The sequence below is a fragment of the Tinamus guttatus genome, unplaced genomic scaffold (genome assembly GCF_059628265.1).
Source record: "Tinamus guttatus ecotype Peru unplaced genomic scaffold, ASM5962826v1 Tinamus_guttatus_pri_ptg000489l, whole genome shotgun sequence".
NCBI lineage: Eukaryota > Metazoa > Chordata > Aves > Tinamiformes > Tinamidae > Tinamus > Tinamus guttatus.
In genome coordinates, this window is record NW_028289023.1 from 1,259,039 (window position 1) to 1,279,433 (window position 20,395).

The 20,395-nt window shown below is 37.7% G+C and overlaps 2 protein-coding genes across 2 annotated transcripts in view; one reads left to right on the forward strand and one right to left on the reverse strand.

Moving 5' to 3' along the window:
• FBXL13 (F-box and leucine rich repeat protein 13) overlaps positions 1-13,805 on the reverse strand; it is a 79,245-nt gene extending 65,440 nt beyond the window's left edge. Inside the window, exons 1-5 of the mRNA XM_088533252.1 lie at positions 13,731-13,805; positions 6,960-7,063; positions 4,213-4,306; positions 2,057-2,124; positions 394-548 (exon numbers count right to left, since the gene is read on the reverse strand). Of these exons, the coding sequence (XP_088389378.1) occupies positions 394-548; positions 2,057-2,124; positions 4,213-4,306; positions 6,960-7,063; positions 13,731-13,805 (496 nt within the window). The remainder of the gene's footprint in view (positions 1-393; positions 549-2,056; positions 2,125-4,212; positions 4,307-6,959; positions 7,064-13,730) is intronic.
• Positions 13,806-14,069: 264 nt separating this feature from the next.
• ARMC10 (armadillo repeat containing 10) lies at positions 14,070-18,951 on the forward strand. Its single transcript, XM_088533182.1, has 6 exons — positions 14,070-14,220; positions 14,897-15,042; positions 15,954-16,088; positions 17,035-17,211; positions 17,833-17,904; positions 18,650-18,951. The coding sequence occupies exons 1-6, from the start codon at positions 14,073-14,075 to the stop codon at positions 18,902-18,904; spliced, it is 933 nt and encodes a 310-aa protein (XP_088389308.1). The 5' UTR covers positions 14,070-14,072; the 3' UTR covers positions 18,905-18,951.
• Positions 18,952-20,395: the final 1,444 nt, after the last annotated feature.

Consider the following 20,395-nt stretch of genomic DNA (forward strand, 5'->3'; position numbering starts at 1 on the left):
TGCTCCTGTGATCTGTCCTGCTTTATGCCAATCACTGTGCTCTCCACCTCCCAGAAGAGCAAATGGACCCACTTCATCCTGCCCTTCTTGCCCACACTCTGCTTCTCGGACACTTGCCAAGCCTGCTCTGCATCAGCTCCATTCCTCAGTCTCAGGGGATAGGGCAGCACTATCCTGGCAAAGCACTACCAGGAACCCCTGCCTCCCACAGGATGAAGCGTGGGCTTCCTGCAATGGCCCACGGCAAAGAGAGGGACAAAAAGTCTTTAAAAGTCACATTGTTGGGTCATTTTTTCCCTGGGAAAAAAAAATATTACATATTCAATTAATACAGTAAAATTTTCCTCTAGATAATGTAATTTTATCTTAGAAAAAATAGTTATAAAGGCTTACATGTGTTTTTTTCTTTGTGAATCTGTGCCCAGCTGTTCCACTTCTCAATAATTACTCTTATTTTTTGGAGTTTATAATGGACTGCTGCTAGAGCCATCTTCTGCTCTGTATTTTTTCTTTTGTTCTTTCTCTGTAGATGATATTTTATCCATCCTCTGTATTTTAAAATACAGTGAAAAAATTAGTATGGTTCCCAGCCTGAATTAAGTAAAATCCATAAAATTGCAATTTGCTGTGAAACACAGTCAAGTTTATCAGTATAAATTTCTCAATTGGTCTTTGTTGATTATAGTTTCAACAAAATATACACTAGCAAATATTTTCTATATTCACTTTACTCATTTTCTACTTTTTCTTAATAGTCTACATTATTGATCAATAAAACACCTGCCTGTTCCCATAACAACCTTTTCCTGATGTTGTTGGATATACTTTATTATATGGATCTGTAGTTGTGGAAGAATTTTTAAATATTTATGGAAATAAATGGAACCAATATGGAATAACAGAATAAAATCTTGGTATTTTTAACAAATTTAATTTTCATTAAAAATCCATTTCTCTTCTATGCTAAATGATGAGAAGTAATCAGATTCTGAACAAAAACATATATCTCAAATGAATCATATATTGCTGATATATTAAAATACAGGATGTCTCCTTATCTGATTAGTTGGAAAGACTACTGAACAAATTAGACTTTACAAGACTAGCTTCATTTGTCAAAATCTCTCTCATTTGGGACTAAAAAATATTCTATTTAATATATTTGGAAGTAATTATGAATGGAACACTATCCAATCTAACTTTTAATATAATTAATATAATTAAACATAACTGTTAGCTCAGACTATCTTCAAAAAGCTGCTGCAAAGGAAAAGGAAAAATCTTCCATGTCCCTGGCAAATAAGACAAGTAGAAAAGAAAATAATGGCATTTTGTAACAAGGAAGATTCAAGTATTAGCAAAAATATTTCTAGTAGAAAGGGTTATGAATCACTGGAATAAACTGCACAGATTGTTGTGTTTCTAACACTTCTCTGATATCACTAAGATCAAGCTTGACAAATGTTCCTTACAATTGACCTAAGTATCATTTGCAACATCTTCACCTCCTTTCCAAACTTATGATTCTGTGATTTTTAGTAAGGATTTACCCTAGTGTTTCTAACAGAATTAATGAGTACTGTATGATATGGTACAAAGCAGCACTGCTAAATCTCTAATCTGATCTCTCCCCAAAAGAAGACCATTGCATTTCGATTCAATTTTATAACAAAGAAAGCATAAATTACTTATTTCTGAGCACAAAGAAAATTGAAGAAAGAGCAGAAGAGAACCCCGATCTTTTAGACTTAGACTTTAGTGGGTCTCAAACTATTCTTCAGCTCTTGGATTTACTACCATGTTCCTCACAAATAGATCTGATCAAAATGCAGAAACATCACCTAAATTTGTTCAGGCCTGGAGCAGTCAAAAAGTCTGAATTATCGAGTTTTAGACAAAGTAAGACTGCTAAAGTAAGGCAAAAACAGACCATCTAATTTTCTAATCTCTTTTATTATGTTGTTCACTGAAAACAAAAATGAATGGCAAAAGTATTTATTTCTTAAGGATGTTTCCTAAAATGTTCAAGAATTATATGTAAAATATATGTACTTACCGAAAATAAAACTTCTTTAAGTTTCTGCTGTAGAAGTCAAATGCCTTGGTACATAATTCTGTAGTCATCTAAACAAATTACTTATGGCATTAGTACACAAAATAGTGCTGTATTATTTAATTTAAAAGTCAAACAAAAATATGAAATCTCCTATCTTTATTTGCCATTTAAAATTAAAATATGTATTTTAGAGAGAAAATTGTTCAACTAAAATGTTCTGTTTATTGTTATGAGTACTTCTGCTATCATGTCACACTCCTGTTTCAAACATAAAAGCTAAGGAAAAGCCACATTAGCATAAAAGAAAGAACCAGTTTGTGTACTTGAGGGAAAGCTCAGTCTGAGTTTCAGCCTTCTATTCATTAAATGCACTAGTTCACTGATCAACTGTTTCTAGCAGTTAAGCATATTAAAAGAAATATTTGAATTACTCTTTGTCAAAATTCGTCTCTTTTACACACTCTTAATATGTAAACCATTTATCACATGATTCTAACCAATAATTATTTTAATAATCCTGTTGAAATTTTTAAAATCCATAAAAATATGGTATAAGGTCTTGTATTTTAAGAATATTCTTGTAAAAGAAAATATGTTCTGTTGAATGTGAAAAAGTGAATGTGTAAACTGAAAACAGCAATTCAGCCTCAGAGATAATAGTAAGTCCTTGCTAAACCTGAGAAGTGTTTGTTTCTCTACCCATTATTTTACAAACACTGTATAATCAACCATTTTAATCTTAGGCTGATTAATATTTGAGTGGCTGCTAAAGGAGAATTTGACAAAAAAAGACTGCAATAAATTCATGATACTGAAAGAAGACAAAACTGAGTAGAGTTACACAGGGATAATTAAGAGAAAAAATCACACTTGCATGCCAACATACTGACTAAAGTAGTCAGTAATTAGACTAATTAGACTGCTTCCTTACAAAGCCACACAGTACTTTTCTTTTTACAACAGTTTTTATTCTCTCCAGGTAACTTTTTGTGTGTGTGTGAATCAGTCAAAATATCAATCAAAATATTTTCCTACTTACACCTTTATGCACAAGAATACTGTATTTAAGTGTAACTACTCATTATTAGCATTGACAGCATTTTTCCAAATTTACCAGTGTTCAATTATAATTTTAAGTCCTACAAATAATCCTATAGAGTATTAACCAGTGTAGAGTTCCAGAGAGTAGACCGCATCTATGCACTCATATTCAAATAGAAAAAAATATTCTGAAAAATGGTGACAAAAATCTCTACCAAGTTATTTTATTTAGAATTGCCTAAACATGTATTAGATGACAGTCATGTAATGACAAATGTAATTCATTCTAGTATGACCAATATAGCAGAATATAAATGTGACCACTTATTCTCTAAAATAACATTTAATAATGTCTGTCTACTTTAAAATTTAAACTTAAAATGACAGTTGTCATGGAATCTGGTTTTGCTGGGTACAGCAAAATATAGAGATACGACTCTGTATACACAGAAGTATTTTAAATACATCCATTTCTATTTATGTGTACATAAATAAACATTCCTAGGTTTCTCTAGAAAAATTCCTATCGTGGTTTGACAGACCAATCCAGGAACCATCCCCTCTAGACAGTCTGCATACACATACCATGTGCTGAAGACTAAGATAATTAACTAATATAAATAACAGTCATTCCATAGTAATTGGCCACAATGTTCAGGAATGTTCCCAGGCATATATAATTTAAAAGTGCAGACCCAGTGTAAAAATAGTTATTGTGTGTCATTGCTTCATTTTAGTAACTTTTTTCACTTTCTTTTAAAATTATTTTCATGATCATATTTATTGAAATCTATCTATTACAAAGCCCTAATAAATAGAAAAAATATGAAACTGCAACTGCATTCATATTCACATGGATTTTTAAAAAATTATGACCATATTTGGAAAAGTATCTATTCACTACCATATGCCAACATGCTATGCACATCTCCAATTATAATTTTTGAAAGATACAAGTCAACATCAACAGAAAGAAATGCAAGGTATCCTATCCCTCGCATAAATTATATATACACAAAAAAGAAACGTAACAAACTTCAAACTAAATTTGATTATTCTTCACAGAAATTTACTTTCACAGCACAGAGTTAGTGCAAATACTCAAACATTTTTACCAGCTGTTCATCCTCTAGTCCAAAAAGGGCACTAAGGTAAGTTTCTGCAATCCTCTTCAAATTTGTCCGTAAAGAAGGATCAATACACATGTACCTTCAGAAAAGAAATTATATTAACTGTACTAACTGTACTAATATCACAAAAAGAAAGGGCATCTTTCCTCTGTACTTAATATAGTTACATATTATAATATTATTGTAACATTACTATTAAAGATTGACTGATATCTCTTTTATTACAATTAACTATGGCTGCCATGTTCAAATGTTTAAAAATATGAAAACAAATGATCATATTTTATTGATATTCTATAGCTATTTTGAAATATTGTGTACCGCAGAGGTTAACATATTTAATGCATATAATCTGAAAGGAAATGATCCATATTGAAACTATTTTGTTTTTCATCTTAATACTGATAACATTAATTTCAAATATTCAGCAGTTAGAGTGGTGTTTCCTGATTTTGCAGGCAGGTTATAGAATATGTAGGTAGGCAAATGATGTCGTTTCCTTAAAAAAGGAGAAACCTCAAAAGCCAAGTAAATCTAAAAGAACTATGCTGTATTATGCTTCCATGAAAAATACAGAAATGAAAAGTATTTACCACAGAGCCAAAATTAAAAGAAAAATCAAGTAGGTCTTCAACTAGCAGGAATGGCATCATAACTAATGCAAAGTAAACAATAAAGCTTAATTATCACAGCTCAGACTGTTGGTTGTTGGTAAAATCACTGTTTCCATCTGTTACACGTGGCAAAAACCCAAGGAAAGAGCTGATTCAACAAGGGCACAAATCTGCATCACCCACAGAAAAGATGTTACCCATCCACATGATGGACCCCAGTGGGTAGGGGCCCATGCAGCTCCTGAGATCTCTGCTTCAGTGGGCCAAAGATAAAGAGGTTCCTCCTACTGAAAACTTCAACCAGGAGTGACATTTGCACAGAATATGAAAGCAGGATAAGACCTTGAGTACCTGGTAAACGCACCTACACCTGGGTAGGCACTGGCCAGCCCTATGAAGTCAAGTAAAAGGTTTTCCTAGCATTAACCATGCACTGCCAATTGTATTCTCTTTTTTCCAAGTCTCTCCCTCCAGGTTTCTCTAGTCCCCATAAAAATAGAGCAGCTTTAATGTAGCACTGAATACGACAATTTTCTGACAATGAGGAGGCATCTTACAGACTTCAGTATCTCAACAGAACAGTCTCTTACTAAACAAAACAAAACAAAAAAAATAGTGACAGCAGATCCAATGAAACGGAATTCTAAATAAATTACAGGGTACAGCATTTATATATAAAACTGAATTTAATTCATACTGAAGTAAGACTTGCCATCTCTCTCCTACACAAAGCTTTCACTCCCCCAGTAGCTTTGGCTTCCAGGCATCTCTATTGCTACAAAATGTTGGTCATCTATTTTCTCCTCTTCTTATTTCCTTATACTACAGTGTTAGCAAAAGTTCTGGTCAATATTTAATGAATAATACTGAATCCTGACACCTCAATGAAATGGCAGACTTAGCAGGTTTATTGCACCCATGACACATATGAATGCAACTACACACTTGGATGAAACCCAGTTAGTAAAAAAATACAGTGCTCCATCTTAGTGATTTGTGTCACGACAAATACCAGCAGATCATTGCTCCTCTCTCTGCATCAATCGAAGATCTTGTCCTGATATTCAAGACCATCAATGGACTAGAATTTGCACCTCCAAGATTGCATATTTACAAGCACAAATTTACTTGAAATACACATAAACCATAAAATTACTCATTTATATGTGAATGTTAACAAAAGAGGAGAAATAACTTTGGCTAGAGCTGCACCAACAGTATTGAATTTCACAAATATGTAAGAACATATGGCCTGACCACAGTCGGAGATAAAGCAAAACTGCATCTTGGTTTCTGCCTAATAAACTAGGGATACTTTCTCTATTTTCTCAAGCATGGAAGAACTAGAAGCCAATCAAGCTATTTCTTTCGACAGCAGGCACTGAGAGATTGAGAAAAATAAACTACAATTATATATATACACACATATATATATAAACTCAGAAGGCATTTGTAATTTATACTACTTATATATGCTTTGTAAGTATATTTTGAAGACTGAAACTCCCGTCTTTTCACAGTTCACAAGCCAATCACAATATTCTCTAAGGTTCCAGAATAAATAAAACTAAATCCTCAGTGTCTTTTAACTCACACTGTGATTTAAGCGTGAAAGAACACACAGAGAACAGAAAATAGATGGGAAATAACCCAATTAATTATCCAATACAGAAAGGACTGCACCTCGGGCTCATATAGGTAAATACACCCTTGACAGCAATGAAGTTGTAAAAGTATATAATAATATAGTTGTAGTATATTGTATTGTATGTAATAGTACATACACTTGTAGTGTACTGTATGTAATAGTATATAACTTATCACCACAACATCAAGGGTTTAATGGTTTTATGAAACTAAGCAGAGTATTAAGTAGAAGTCATATTCATTAAATATCCTATAGGAAAAAAAAAAGATTTCAAAGGAAAAACATTTTCTATGGTTTTAGAAGATACTGTCTATATTTGTCTTGCTATATTTGTAATATCATAAGCCATTATAGAGAATACTAATACTTAACTGGTAGTCTACATAGTAGATGCTGCATCATTAGCCTGTTTTAAAAAGTCTAAGTTCAGTATTATGAATGTAGCACACACAAAATCATTTAAGATGTACCATAAACCAGCATCAAGTCCTTTTTCCATAATTTCTTTGATTTTTTCTTCTAAAAATATAAGTGGATCTTCTGGACGCATAACAATTACACCACAAAGCAGAGCCTGCAAAAAGAAACAGCAAATTAGTATCCTAGATATGAAACTATAAAAACAAATGCAACTACTAGCTTCTTTTAAAATACTGTATTATTATACTGTAAAATAGATATATTTTCCTTTATCACTTATCCTTACATTTCATTTGTATATATCACCATATTTCAAGTAGCAGACTTAAAACCACTGGGTTTAGGGTAGTAATAAAATACATGGTGCTTATATAATGCTGTCTACTAAGAATTTCAGTTTTTTACTGTGCATTAAATAAAAAATACAGGGAGACTGGATAATTTTATTTAGCTAAAAAGAAACAGAATTCAAAACTGAAGAGTATGTGAATTAAAGAATATGTTGAGCAAAAACCCTGACCAGAAATTGATCTGCAATCAATACTGAAAATGAAATGTAACTTTTAAAAATATTTGATTTTCAGTACTGGGTTATTGGGCTACTTTGCATCAGTTTTGCATAACCAGACAAGTTCTGGTTGCCATAGAGAATATTTAATCAAAACTACAAATTGGAATTTTCTGCGCCCAGTAAAAAGTTCAAAATATGATTGTACCAGAGATTAAGCTACACTGATGCAAAGGACTTTTTCCTGATAAGATCTTCCTCTGCTCTGATTTCCTCATGCCTGTTATTAGGAAAATAACTTGTAAAAATATTTTAATGATAATGTCTGAGACTTTAGATTTCTTTCAATTCTGACACTTACAGATTCTTTCGCATTGGGCTACTCACTTTTCTCCCTACTTCAGCTGGGGCTGCCTCTGGTTACAGCAGCCTTCAGTGTCTAAATGCTATGTAGAGTTTGACTGAGCCTCTCTAAACTCATTACCAAATTCTGCCCATGTGAACTCACTACCCACTTAAATCTAATGTTCTTGCTCCCACAACTGCCTTTTGGTTAATCTGAATAGGTAGAAATATTTTCCTCATTTCATAACACCTGTATCGATTCTGGCTTGTTATTACTGTGGTATAACTGTTTTACATAAATATAGAACTAAGCATTTAAATGTTTAAAGCGGGAACTATTTGAGGCAATTGTGACACATTTGGTATCGTGACACAGTAGGTAAATGCGGTGGTTTACTCCCTGCACAAACTCAAAAGATCTGTAACTCGGCAGTGCAGCCTCAGGGAACAGACCATGGGCAGCTATAACAGGGATGCACAGGAAAAGAGATTTTTTTGGCAAGTGTTTTCAATTTACACTCCTTAAGCATCTGCAACACTAAGCAACACACTGATTCTAACCTTAGTATCTATTCAGTGTTAATAAAAAAGTAATTTTCAAAATAATATATCCGTATAACTGACTATACTAATAGAATGTTATATAAATCTAACATTTATCATTGTAATCCATGGCAAATAATACCCTACCAAGTAATATACAGACATAAAAGGCCTTCTTCACATGCGACAGTTTCTAAAACCAATCTCAAGGTTGTTCAGCTGCTCCCTCTGCTGGATTAGGCCACGATCTGTCTGCTATATAAATGCCATTTTTTCTTATTTCAACTTTTGCTTTTCTTTTTTCTTTTTTATATGAACACAAGCAATATTTTACCTTTGAAAAGTCTCACCAAAAACACATATATATACATGAATATATATATATATAAAGTATCCAACCACACACTGGACTGCAAAGCCTCAATTTTACTTATTTGAGAATTCCTTTTAAAAACTTGCACGAGAAAAAGAAGTTGTAACTGGCTGTGCAATCCTAGTCCAGGTAATCATCAGTAACACCTAGGCCAAGAGTAAAATTGAAAATAACTGTGTCAAATCAGGGCAGATTTGCTGAAGAAATCTGAAGGAGTCCAGCCATATTTTTTAACAACCTGTAAATTTTACTTTTAACAGAGTAACTTAAGAAAAGCATATTTACACTTCAAATATGTTTTTTCCTTAGTGTTAATCAACTGCCAAACCATTATAAAAAAATCAACAGAACTGCTACAGTGCAACTGTACCACTAGTCACCAAGCTAGAATGAAATGTTTAGATCAATTTTCATTTGAAATTCCTCTCTTTAATATATCTGGAAAAGTTCATCTTTCATTCAGAGGATGCTCACAAGTGGAAAGTCTTAAACCTGTGCATCGTTTGGTTTAAAGCTCAGTAATGGGAGAACCATTTGTGCCTCCTCTCCTGAACAAATTCAACAACTTTAAACCCACACACGCACATATGTCACTCCTTATTCACGTGTGAAATGCAGAGTTATTCCCAGTCACCACTGGAATAAAAATAAAACATTTCATACTGATATCCAAAAAGTTGTTTCAACTGTTCAACCGTGACATCTTCTTCAGATCACTGAGAAGACCTCGGTGCACACAGCAGTAATTCTGGTACGTTGGAATACATTTTCTAAGTCACTGACTTCCATTTCTTTACAACAGAAAATCTTCTCTTAGAGGACAAGCAAACATTCACATCTTGTCTATCAGGTTTTCCAAAGCAAATAGTTTCAAAATCTATCCCTTTTAAACCTCAGAAATCAAGTAATATAAATGCAACATACTCATTTCTACCAAAAATTTGAAGTGGTTGTATATTTTCATCTTCTAACTCATAATACTAGACAAACCAACACACTCATGAGTAATTTATTACAGATCTAAGCCTAAAACTAAAACCCAATGATTATCCCAAACCCCCAAAGCAACCCAGAATCTGTACATGCCGTTCACTGCAGTTTTGTTAACAACTTGATGTTTTCCTGCAAACTCTTGCAACATTCAGTGCTTTTCCAAGAGCCTCAAAGTCGAGACTTGACTAAAGTCAAGAGTCTACATGTCCTGTTAATACTGTTTTTCTATAGAATAACAAGAAATGAACTACATAGGTTCCACAAAACCTGTCTTTTGTGTGAGGCTTGGATAAAAAGGCTCAGTTTTGCAGCTGCTATATTGTGACTTCTGCCTTTCCTGATCACTGGTAATGATCTCACGGTGTCGTTACGTCTCCTCCTGCCCATTTGCTGACTCATTAATCACCGGATTATGAACCCCTTGGGCATGGACCATGTTTTGGTAAATGTACAGCATCACAGCAACTAGCACAATGCCATATTCTGAACAATTACTTAAGGTTTCTAGGCATTATGATGACGATGAGTATTGCAAAAAGTATCAATATACAAAAAAATGTACAAAGAAAGAGATAAAGTTTGCTATTCAAATTGTTGATAAAAATATGTTCTTTCGTTGCCTCATACTTTCAGTGCTGAAGACATGTTGATCAGCAGATATTCAAGTTATACTATATCATTCTTACAGTTTAAATATTTCATACCACACGGCTTAAATGTCAATGTGATATTATAAATGGTAAATGTCTCTGACGCAAAAATGTGGCAAGAGGATTGTCAACATTGTTCTGGGCACGTTGAAAGAAAGCATGAGGAAAAGTAGAGGCTGAGCAAGACAGCCAGAGAGGCCAGGACAGGCTGTCAGCTACTGCCTTCCATGATGGAGAGAGCAGAAAGCCAGGCTTCCCTCAAAGGCTTCACTATTCCAAGCCAAACTCCTTGGCCTTCCCGTTCCTCTTCCCATCTTTAGCCAGTCAACCATCAGGGCAAAATTCGACCAGGTAACATGGCAGAAAAATCTTGAGCCAGCTCTGTGCCCACATATAATTTTAATATTGAATGGACATAGCAGTGACATAATGGTCATAGTCTCTCTATATGAAGAGTTGGCAGGATTACAGTTTACCTTTTTACGTATATTGCTTAAAAGTGAATCTGCATGACACTCTAGAAGAAGAAATCGCATGGGAATGAAGGAAGCAGACACAGCAGGGAATCCCAAATTTCCTGGACATGACTCCTCCGTTCAGGCCCTGTCCAAACCACGGCCTGATCATACAAAACCAGCAGCATACAAAAACAGGCATTTTAGAACTGTAACTTTTCTGCTCATTTTCAACATCATAGACATAAATGTCCACAGGTTTGGGCTTAGCTTTTATGTTCCTTAATGCCAGGACTAGTATCACCTCGTTTATCATCTCACCAAGCACATTGTTTCTTTATAAACCAATAAAAATATAACAAACAAACAAGTTAGAGGTGGCATTATCAGTCAGCATCAATCCTTAAGAAATAAGAAAGAAAAAAAAAAGGTCTTTCAAAAGATTCTTAAATAGGCACGTTTTCTAACTGTTTTCTTCCTTTAATAAATTCCCTTTAATCTGAACATTAATTCTTTGAATTTTAGTTATTGATTTAAAGCTACTGCTATTCTAAAGGCATTTATAGCCTTTGCTTGGAAATGTAAATATGAGCTAGTTCTGAAGTGCTGAATCAAGAAATGAACCTTGTGCAGGTACAACTTATCTTTAATTTTTCCATGCTCAAAAGGCAAAGAACGGCCAAGAGAAGGCTTCTCAGGAGAGGTGCCCATGCATTGCCTGTCTGGCAATGCTGCTCTGTAATTACACTAATTGGTTCAAGATTTCCTTATTAATGTTTACATGGAAATCTGACCGTGAGAGCTGCTTGCAAGCTGTGTCTGTTTTTGGTAGCTTAAAAATACCAGAATGTCTCCTAAAAGCCCATTTGCGCATTGTCCACTGAGTGTGTTCATGAAACTGAAACAGATGATTTTTTGAACTAGACAGAAGGTAAGAAAAGTAAAAAGGGAAGAAATTACAGCAATGTGAGGAAGAATCAACAATAAACCAAATGCCAAAATCAAACTTTCCTTGCCCCCAGTCTTGCACAAAGTTTGTGTTTCATGAAAGCTCATCTATGACGGCATCAGGTGATACCAACCCATTGAAATACGAAACAGGGTCTACAGCCACCTTCACCTTTGGCAGGAATAGATTTACTGTCTCTTACAGAATCACACAGAATCCCAGAATGGTTGAGGTTGGAAGGGACCTCTAGTGCAACCCCTCTGCTCCAGCAGGGACACCCAGAGCATGTGGCACAGGGTGGCATCCAGGCGGCTTTGGAAGAATTCCAGAGAAGGAGGCTCCACAACCTCTCTGGGCAGCCTGTTCCAGGGCTCTGTCACCGTCACAGGAAAGAAGTTCTTCCTCACATGGAGATGGAATTTCCTGTGTTTCAACTTGTACCCGTTATGCCTTGTCCTGTCACTGGCCACCACGGAGAAGAGTTTGGCCCCATCCTCCCTACATTCACCCCTCAGGTACTTGCACATGTTGATCAGATCCCCTCTCAGCCTTCTCTTCTCCAGACTAAACAGGCCCAGCTCCCTTAGTCTTTCCTCATACGATAGATGCTCCAGGCCCTTATTCATCTTTGTGGCCCTCCGCTGGACCCTCTCTAGAAGCTCAACGTCCCTCTTGTCCTGAGGAGCCCAGAACTGCACCCAATACCCCAGGTGCCACCTCACCAGAGCTGAGGAGAGGGGCAGGATCCCCTCCCTCGACCTTCTGGCAACGCTCCTCCTGATGCAGCCAGGATCCCAGTGGCCTTCTTGGCCACGAGGGCACATTGCTGCCTCATGGTTAACTTGTTGTCAACCAGGACTCCCAGATCCCTCTCCACGGAGCTGCTTTGCAGCAGGTCAACCCCTAATCCGTCCAGGTGCCTGGGGTTATTCCTCCCCAGGTGCAGGGCCCTGCACTTGTCCTTGTTAAACCTCATGAGGTTTCTCTCTGCCCAACTCCCCAACCTGTCCAGGTCCCTCTTAGTGGCAGCACAGCCCTCGGGATTGTTGGCCACTCTTCCCAGTTTGGTGTCATCTGCAAACTTGCTGAGGGTGCACTCTGTGCCCTCATCCAAGTCACCGATGAACAAGCTGAACAGCACGAGGCCCAGTACTGACCCCTGGGAGACAGGTCACAGGCCTCCAACTGGACTTGGCCCCATTTATTACGACCCTCTGAGCTCTGTCATCCAGCCAGTCCTCAATCCACCTCAGATAGTACCTGCAGTGCTCAAAGCAGAGTATCCAGCTCCTGAACACACTTAAATTTCCACCTGAAATCTAAAAATAAATTATTTCTACAGGTAAAACTAAGGTAAACCGAGCAGAGACGCCAAAGCATTTCACTGGTTATCTTCACTGCAGTCACACTTCCAGTTTAAACATGGATCCCAGTGTAGAATTACCTCCTTCCACCTAACATTCCACACTTAAAATCTTCATAAACTGTTTGGAGAATGCTACTAATGGAAAGTGAGGAGCAAAAACTCAGCCAACACCCAGCACCCAGCAGCATGAGGGTCAGGAGCACCATGGCCAGGATGAACAGGCTGTTCCTCAGAGGGCTATTCTAGAGGGCTGTTCCTGAGGGGGGGATTCTGAGGAGGTTATTCCTGCGGGTGGCAATACTGAGGGGGCACTTCTGAGGGCTGTATTTCAGAAGGAGTACTCTTGAGGGAAAATATCAGAGGGGGTGGTTCTGAGCAGGGTATTTCTGAGGGGGGTTCTTTTGAGAGAGGTACTTCTGAGGGTGGTCCTGGGGGGTACTTCTGGGGGGAGTATTTCCAGGGTGTACTCCCGAGGAGGGTATTTCTGACGTGGTAGTTTTGAGGGGGTAATTCCTGAAGTCAGGGGGTTAATTTTTAGCGACATATTCGTGAGAGGGAATATTCCCTGAGGAATACCGGGGAGGGGCCTCTCCCCTTTCCCCACCCCGGCAGCGGGCTCGGCGCTGCCGACGCCGGTACCTCATAGATGCCCAGGAGGTTGTGGCGCCTGAAGTAGCCCCGCAGCTCGGGGCCCGCGTCCCTCAGGGACGACATGGCGGCGGCGGCCGCGGCGGTCGCCTGGCAACGCGCGGGCCAGGCCGGGGCCGCCGCTCGGCCTGCGCGGAGCCGGCGCCGAGCGCGGAGCGGGCACCGGGCGCGGAAGGGCCTTAGGCCCGCGCGGCGGGAGGCAGCGTCCCGAGGGAGGCGCCTTTCCGAGGGGTTCTACTTTCTGTAGCACCGTCCTGGCGGGGACACGGGACGTGAGGAGCCGCGCCGGAGCCGGATGGGGCGGCCCCGCGCGGCGGCGGCAGAGGCAGAGGGATGGCGTCGGCGCGGGGCGCCGCGCTGAGGGCCGCCGCGCTGGGGCTGCTGCTCGGAGCCGCCGCCGGCTACTGCCTGTGGCGGCGGGCGGCGGGCGGGGGCCGCCGCGGGCGACGGGGAGCCGGGGCCGGCCGCGGCGCGGCCTCAGGTGAGGCGGCAGCGCGGGGCCGCCGCAGAGCAGCGCTGCTCTGCCTCGCAAGGCGACTGAAACCCGAAATCGCTGCTTTTTCTAGCCTTCTTTTTTTGGTTAATCACAGTTAAGGCGGACCTTTCTCCAAAGGATCGCTTGGGTGTTTGCGTGTCGGAATATGGGGAGTTCAGAAGGGCCGAGCATCCCATCCCAGTGCGTCAGCCAGACGGCACTAGCTGCTGTTTCTGGAAGCAGCCGTCAGCGAGTCAGGAGTTGTAGGCCCTACAGCTGTTTTTTTTTTTTTTTTTTTTTTTTTTTTTTTCTGTAGTGGCTAGGCAGATTCCCACATTTCACTGCAGGAAAACTGCAGGACTTTGGTGAATATCGCTAATGGTTTTGGAAGGAAGTTAACGCTGCAGCAAGGAATAGCATATCCCGAGTTGTTACGATTCCTTTCTTGCATTTTGTGCTTTAAAATGAGGCTCAGGAAGGGACCAAAATTCCACTTCTTTTGCTAAACCGAATCTTTTGGCCACAACATAATGGAAATTATGTTGGATGCAGGAAAACTTAGAAAATCGTGGCCTACAACTGGGAGCTGAAGCTCAGCATTGTGAAATACATTAAGCAGTAACTATGGGAAATGCATCAAACGCGATGTCAAGTGTTTTGTTTATTTTTTTAACATTGACAGAGAACCATCCTTCAGAATCGCCCCATGCCGTGGATGCTGATGATCTGCAGAAACTTCTTCACCTGCTGCAGTCCACAGATGACCCGTTAATTCAAGAGCAAGCTTTAATCACCCTCAGCAACAGGGCTGCCTTCTCTGTAAATCATGTGAGTAATGCTTTATAGCAAAAAACAGAGCTTCGGCGGCAGTTTGCAAAATGAGAAGTGCTGTTCTTCATAACAGTAACACAAGAGAGAGGGCACTGATGTCTTGTGCTTTGACATCCATTTTATGTCTCTGCCACAGTTTCCTGTTAGTCCAAATAATATAACCTACCTGCATTAAAGGACTTCTGTAAACTAAATGTTTGTATAGATTAAACGTGTGCAGCTCAATGTTTGCACAGAGTACTATCTTGTAAAAACACTATCAATATGTTTACATCTTTCATTGCTCAAGCAGCATAATGTCAGTTAAAGGGCTGAAATTGAAAAAGGGTTAAGTACTTGAAGCTTTCAGGATTTTTTTATTGCCATTGTCAAATAATGGCATATAATTTAGCTGCAAGCAGAACCATACTTAATTTCAATGCAAGTAATATATGCAAAGCCAAAGGGTAGCTTAGTGATTGCACATTTTCAAAGAATTAACAGGCTTTATCAAATCCTGCAATTTGGCACAAGCAAAACATAACAGATACTATTTTACCTCTTTTAGGACCTGTCTTATTTTGTGAGCTCTTCAAAATTTCGTGATTTCATGAGCAACTCGTCAGAAGAATATATGCCATTGATGTCTTTATTAGATGAAAATGTTTTTCAAATGTGGTTTGATATTTAAGCTGATGTCAGTTTTAAAATTAAAAAAAAAATAAATAGTATGCGTATTTTATTTTTGTATGGAATGATAATGTAAAAAAAAAAATCCAACACTTCCACTTTAAATAGACCTAGTCTGTTCCAGAAGTCTTCATTCAGATGTTCCATTTGTGTTGAAATAGAAACTTAAATGCTGAAGGCTTTCTTCAAATAAATTTTAAATTCACAGTAATCTTGTTTAATATCTTTTTATATTTCAGGATACAATTCGAAATTTGGATGGCATTTCTATTATTGGAAGAATGCTCTCAGACTGCATTCCCAGGGTCAAAGAAAAAGCACTAAATGCTCTTAATAATTTGAGTATGAACATTAAAAATCAGAAAGAGATACAGGTAAGTTTCCTAAAAAGGTGAGAATCAAAGTAATGTGGATATAGAAAATAATAATATATATTTTTTAAAAGTGTAGTTGCTAACTACGAGGGAAAATAACATGTTTTGAGATTAAAATACTTATGAGTCAGCACATCTAGGTCATCTGTGCACTCCAAAGCCCAAAGGAATAGCTTCAAAATGCCCTGCATCACTAATGGCTACTTTTTTAAAAAAAATAAAAGACTCTTAGGAAGCTACGCAGTCTGTGTTTAGCTTTTGCCCAGTGCTATAAACAGAAATTGTGCTGTTAAGAGACCGTGAAGCAAGACATATTCCTACATATGCCAGGGACGTCAGCAAAGGTTGCTTACTGACATGACTGGCAGGCTGAACTAAGCACGACTCCCTCGGGGAAAAAAATCTTCCTACTCAGGGCTTGAAGATGTTATATACTGTCACCCAGAAGAAAATTGGGTAAATCATACTTTTTGGTTGTCAGTTGTCATCATTATTTCTGATTAGTGAATAGGCCAAATGCTTGGAAGAAAGGATTTAATTGTAAGATTTATCTTTAGTCTGTTCTCAACATCTAAAACGAGATTAGTGGCTGTAAGTGATTTTTGACAAAGTTCTTAGAAAAAATGTTCTACGTCTGGAATGGGGTCAAAGCAATCTGTGGTTCCAGGGCAACTTATGCTCGAGGAAGGTTAGTGAGCAAGACTCACTAATGTGTGTCCCTATTATGCCAGCAGAATATTTGTGTATTAAAAAAGAAATGCTCATTTCTGACTGCCTTGGTCAGGTTATGGCTTTAACCAACAGTATGCAACAGATTATTAGGTTACTGTGGCTAAGATAGTTGATACTATCTGTGAATACTGTACTGTACTGTGAATACTGATACTGTGAATACGAGTTCAACTTATATCCAAAAATGTCCTTCCTTCTATTTTTTTTCCCCCAGGTTTATATTGTGCAAGTGTGTAAGGACATTGAGTCAGCTTCCCTGAACTCTGATCTGCAGCTAGCTGGACTCAGACTGCTGACAAATATGTCTGTTACCAGTGACTACCACCATATGATGATAAACTCAATTCCATGCTTCCTTCACGTGCTTTCAGAAGGAAACGAAAGGACACAGGTGTTGTGAAAAAACATTTAGCAAGTTGCTTTACTTGCCTCCTTTATACCATTTTTCTAAAATGGTTAGCATCATGTTTAGGAAGTTAATTATTCATTAACAGATAGTGGATGGTGTGCAGAATTCTTAAAATAGGGATATATATTGCTTTTTCTGTGTAAATTCAGGAGGAGAGGGTATTTTTTTCCAAAAAAAATTTCATCAAGATCCCTCTATGAGTGTAACAAAAAAAATAAGTTACATTTCTTAAAATTTAAGAAGTCTATGGGGTGGTGTTTTTTTGGTTTTAATCTTGTTCCTTGTCTGAGTATTTTTCAATAAGCACCTTCCTTCAATGTCTCACCTTGTGCTCTTAAAATGCTAAGAAAATATTAATATTATACTGTATTCACAATTTGTACAAGTCTGGACTACAAAGTAAGTTGAGTCATTTAATTTGCTGCTGTAAACGCATGAAAGCTAAAATCATGAGAAAGCCAAATTGTTCCCGCTTTAACAAAAGCAGATTATGTTTTCCATGAGCCTTTCCTACAAAGTGTATGAGAAAAAAGATAATGGAGCAGTAATTCTCTTGCATATTTTGATTTTGGAGTTTGTAGTAACTTATGTTTCTCATTTCAGATCCAAGCTCTGAAAGTACTTGTGAACCTCTCTGCAAACCCAGCCATGACAAGACACATTCTCCAAGCTCAAGTAAGGGTCTTGCTATATATATCATATATACCTACTTTAAATTGCCTTTCTCTATGTCTTTATATTGCCTTTTCTTATGTCTTCATGCAGAACTTTATCTAACATTAGCTACCACAGATTTTGCTAATTTGCAGCTTTATTTCAATTTTTGTCATATCAAAACAGAAGTAAGGTGCTAGGATGCTGCTGCTCCCCTCCCACACAAAGGTTCTTAAAATAGTCTGTGGCTGATTTAAAAAAATGAAAATTTAATTTTTGAGCTGTCTCCAAGGGGCTGAGCTAATCTGTATGCTACCCACTTTTCATTATTTAAAGTCTAGAAGAAGATTGTAATAGGTAAATGTTCAGTTCTCTACCGTGTCAGTAGTGGATCCTTTTCTGGTCTACCAGACACCCAAACCTATTAATGCACAAATACTCAGATCACCATAGAGGGGGGGAAAAAACATTATTTAGGAGGAAAGCGGACTCTCTTCCAAAGGGAATTTTCCAGACAGCCAGGTTTTGGAGATTCGAAGTACAAAGCACTTATCAGGCTGTAATGCTCAAGCTAGTCTTTCTGCAACGAGGAAACGTGCACACTGTGCAAGCTTCTGCCCTGCTTGCTCAACATATGGAGTTCTGGTATTTATGAGGTTTCTGTTTTAGGTGCAGATTTGTTTCCATTTTTAAAGGTGAGGAGACCTAATTAACAAATGTAGTTAATACTAATGATTAAATGTGGACTATTTACTGAATATCCCAGGCGCCGTCACTGCTGTCACTTTTTGACAACTGCATGAACAGGGACGTTCTTCTCCGAGCCCTCACGTTTGCAGCAAATTTGAAGAGGACTGCGAGCCCTGAAGATGGCACCGAGCTTCAGAGCCAGGCCAGCAAAGATTCAGTTTTCGCTACCCTCTGTGGGACTTCTGCTCCCTTTGCTCAGAAATTGGCATCTTTATTGCATCACCCTGATACAGAAGTGAAGGAGCAGGTTGTCAGAATATTAACACAGTAGTCATTAAAAAACAGTGATCTGATTAAATACTTAGCTTGAGTGCTTTCCTACAAGAAAATAAAACACTTTTTTGGAAAACTACCCTCTGGTGTAAACCAGCTATTGTGAGAGAGAATGCAATATATGTAATAGAGCGTAAGAGATTTCTGAGCAAGATAAAACACAGTAGCTAACTTAGCACTAACAAAGCACTACAGAGCTGGTACTCATTGACAAATGGGGGGAGATGGTTTAAAACAGAAAACTAGAGGGCTGGTGTATCTTCAAGTGGATCAAAAAGTCCAAATACTCTGTCCATCTTATAAAAAAATCTTATTTCTGTATATACTTGCAGCTTTTGAATAAACATATTTATGGAAGCAATTGGGTATTCACGTTTTATTAATCAGCTACCTACTAATTCTGTGTGCAGGAAAATCTTAGAAAAAATCTTAAACAAAAACAATGTCAGACTATTGCTGACTTTCTGCAAAATCTTTCCAGTGAAAACTGCATATTCAAATTATCTAGCCTCTGTGTAACTGCACAGAATATACTCTAAATTTACACTCTCGTGTTTAATGCAGCTCCTTTTAGCAAACTGCAGTTGCAGTTAACCATACCACATGCAAAAATTTGAGCAAAAACTGAAATGGATTTTAACTCCCTTGAAGTGATACTTCTGAAAGAAAGCATACATATTTTAAAAATATAGTCTTTAATGAACCTGTTGTGCACCAAAGATTATCTGCCGTGGGAGGTCTCTTCTAGGTGTCCTTCATTTTCTCCAGCCTGAAGAATCTTATTTTCTAACATCCTACATGTTCTTTTTGATATTTAAAGTTGATTAGCTACCAAAGGGAGGGGGTAGGAAACAATTCACAGTTGTCCTCTACCTAAAATAGATACTTTTAACGTTACCATGGTCCTTCTAGTCTAAAAAAAGCTAAATTTTAAATCTTTCTTCGCAGAAGGCTACTATTGGACAAATTTAGAAATAACACAAGACTCTGCAGTCCCTTCTTATCCTCTACTCCCTATCCTGATGTAATCTTCTCAGGGACAACCAAAGGTAACGGTGACCATTCTACGTAAAAATGTTGTGAATTAATACATCTCAAACAAAACATGTCCCAGTGTTAACTAATATTCAGGGCTCTGATTCTTACAACTCAGTACCTATCTGCTAGGTTGCTATTTAATCAGTTATGTTCCGGTTTAGTTCTTTTTTTTAAATCTATGGGCATAGACTATAAATGTAAAATATAATGCACAACAAGAGCAAAAAAAAGAAATACATACCCAGTAGGCCATAACAGAACATGAACAAAAAGATCTTAAAATTATTTATTTACAAATGAATTATGAAGAAGAACCATTTTTGGCAGCAACAGGCTTTAATTTTGTAATTAGTATGGCAATTTGATACAGATACATTTAGCCCAGTCTCACTGAACAATTTTTTAATCTCTCATTCGACTCCATAAAATCACAGGGAAACTAAAAACAACA

Excerpts from the sequence above, each read along its gene's own strand:
- ARMC10 (XM_088533182.1), top strand. The coding sequence starts at position 14,073 with ATGGCGTCGGCGCGGGGCGCCGCGCTGAGGGCCGCCGCGCTGGGGCTG. Across the intron at positions 14,221-14,896 it reads CGGCCGCGGCGCGGCCTCAG|AGAACCATCCTTCAGAATCG; the intron begins GTGAGGCGGCAG and ends TAACATTGACAG. Across the intron at positions 17,905-18,649 it reads GACACATTCTCCAAGCTCAA|GCGCCGTCACTGCTGTCACT; the intron begins GTAAGGGTCTTG and ends TGAATATCCCAG.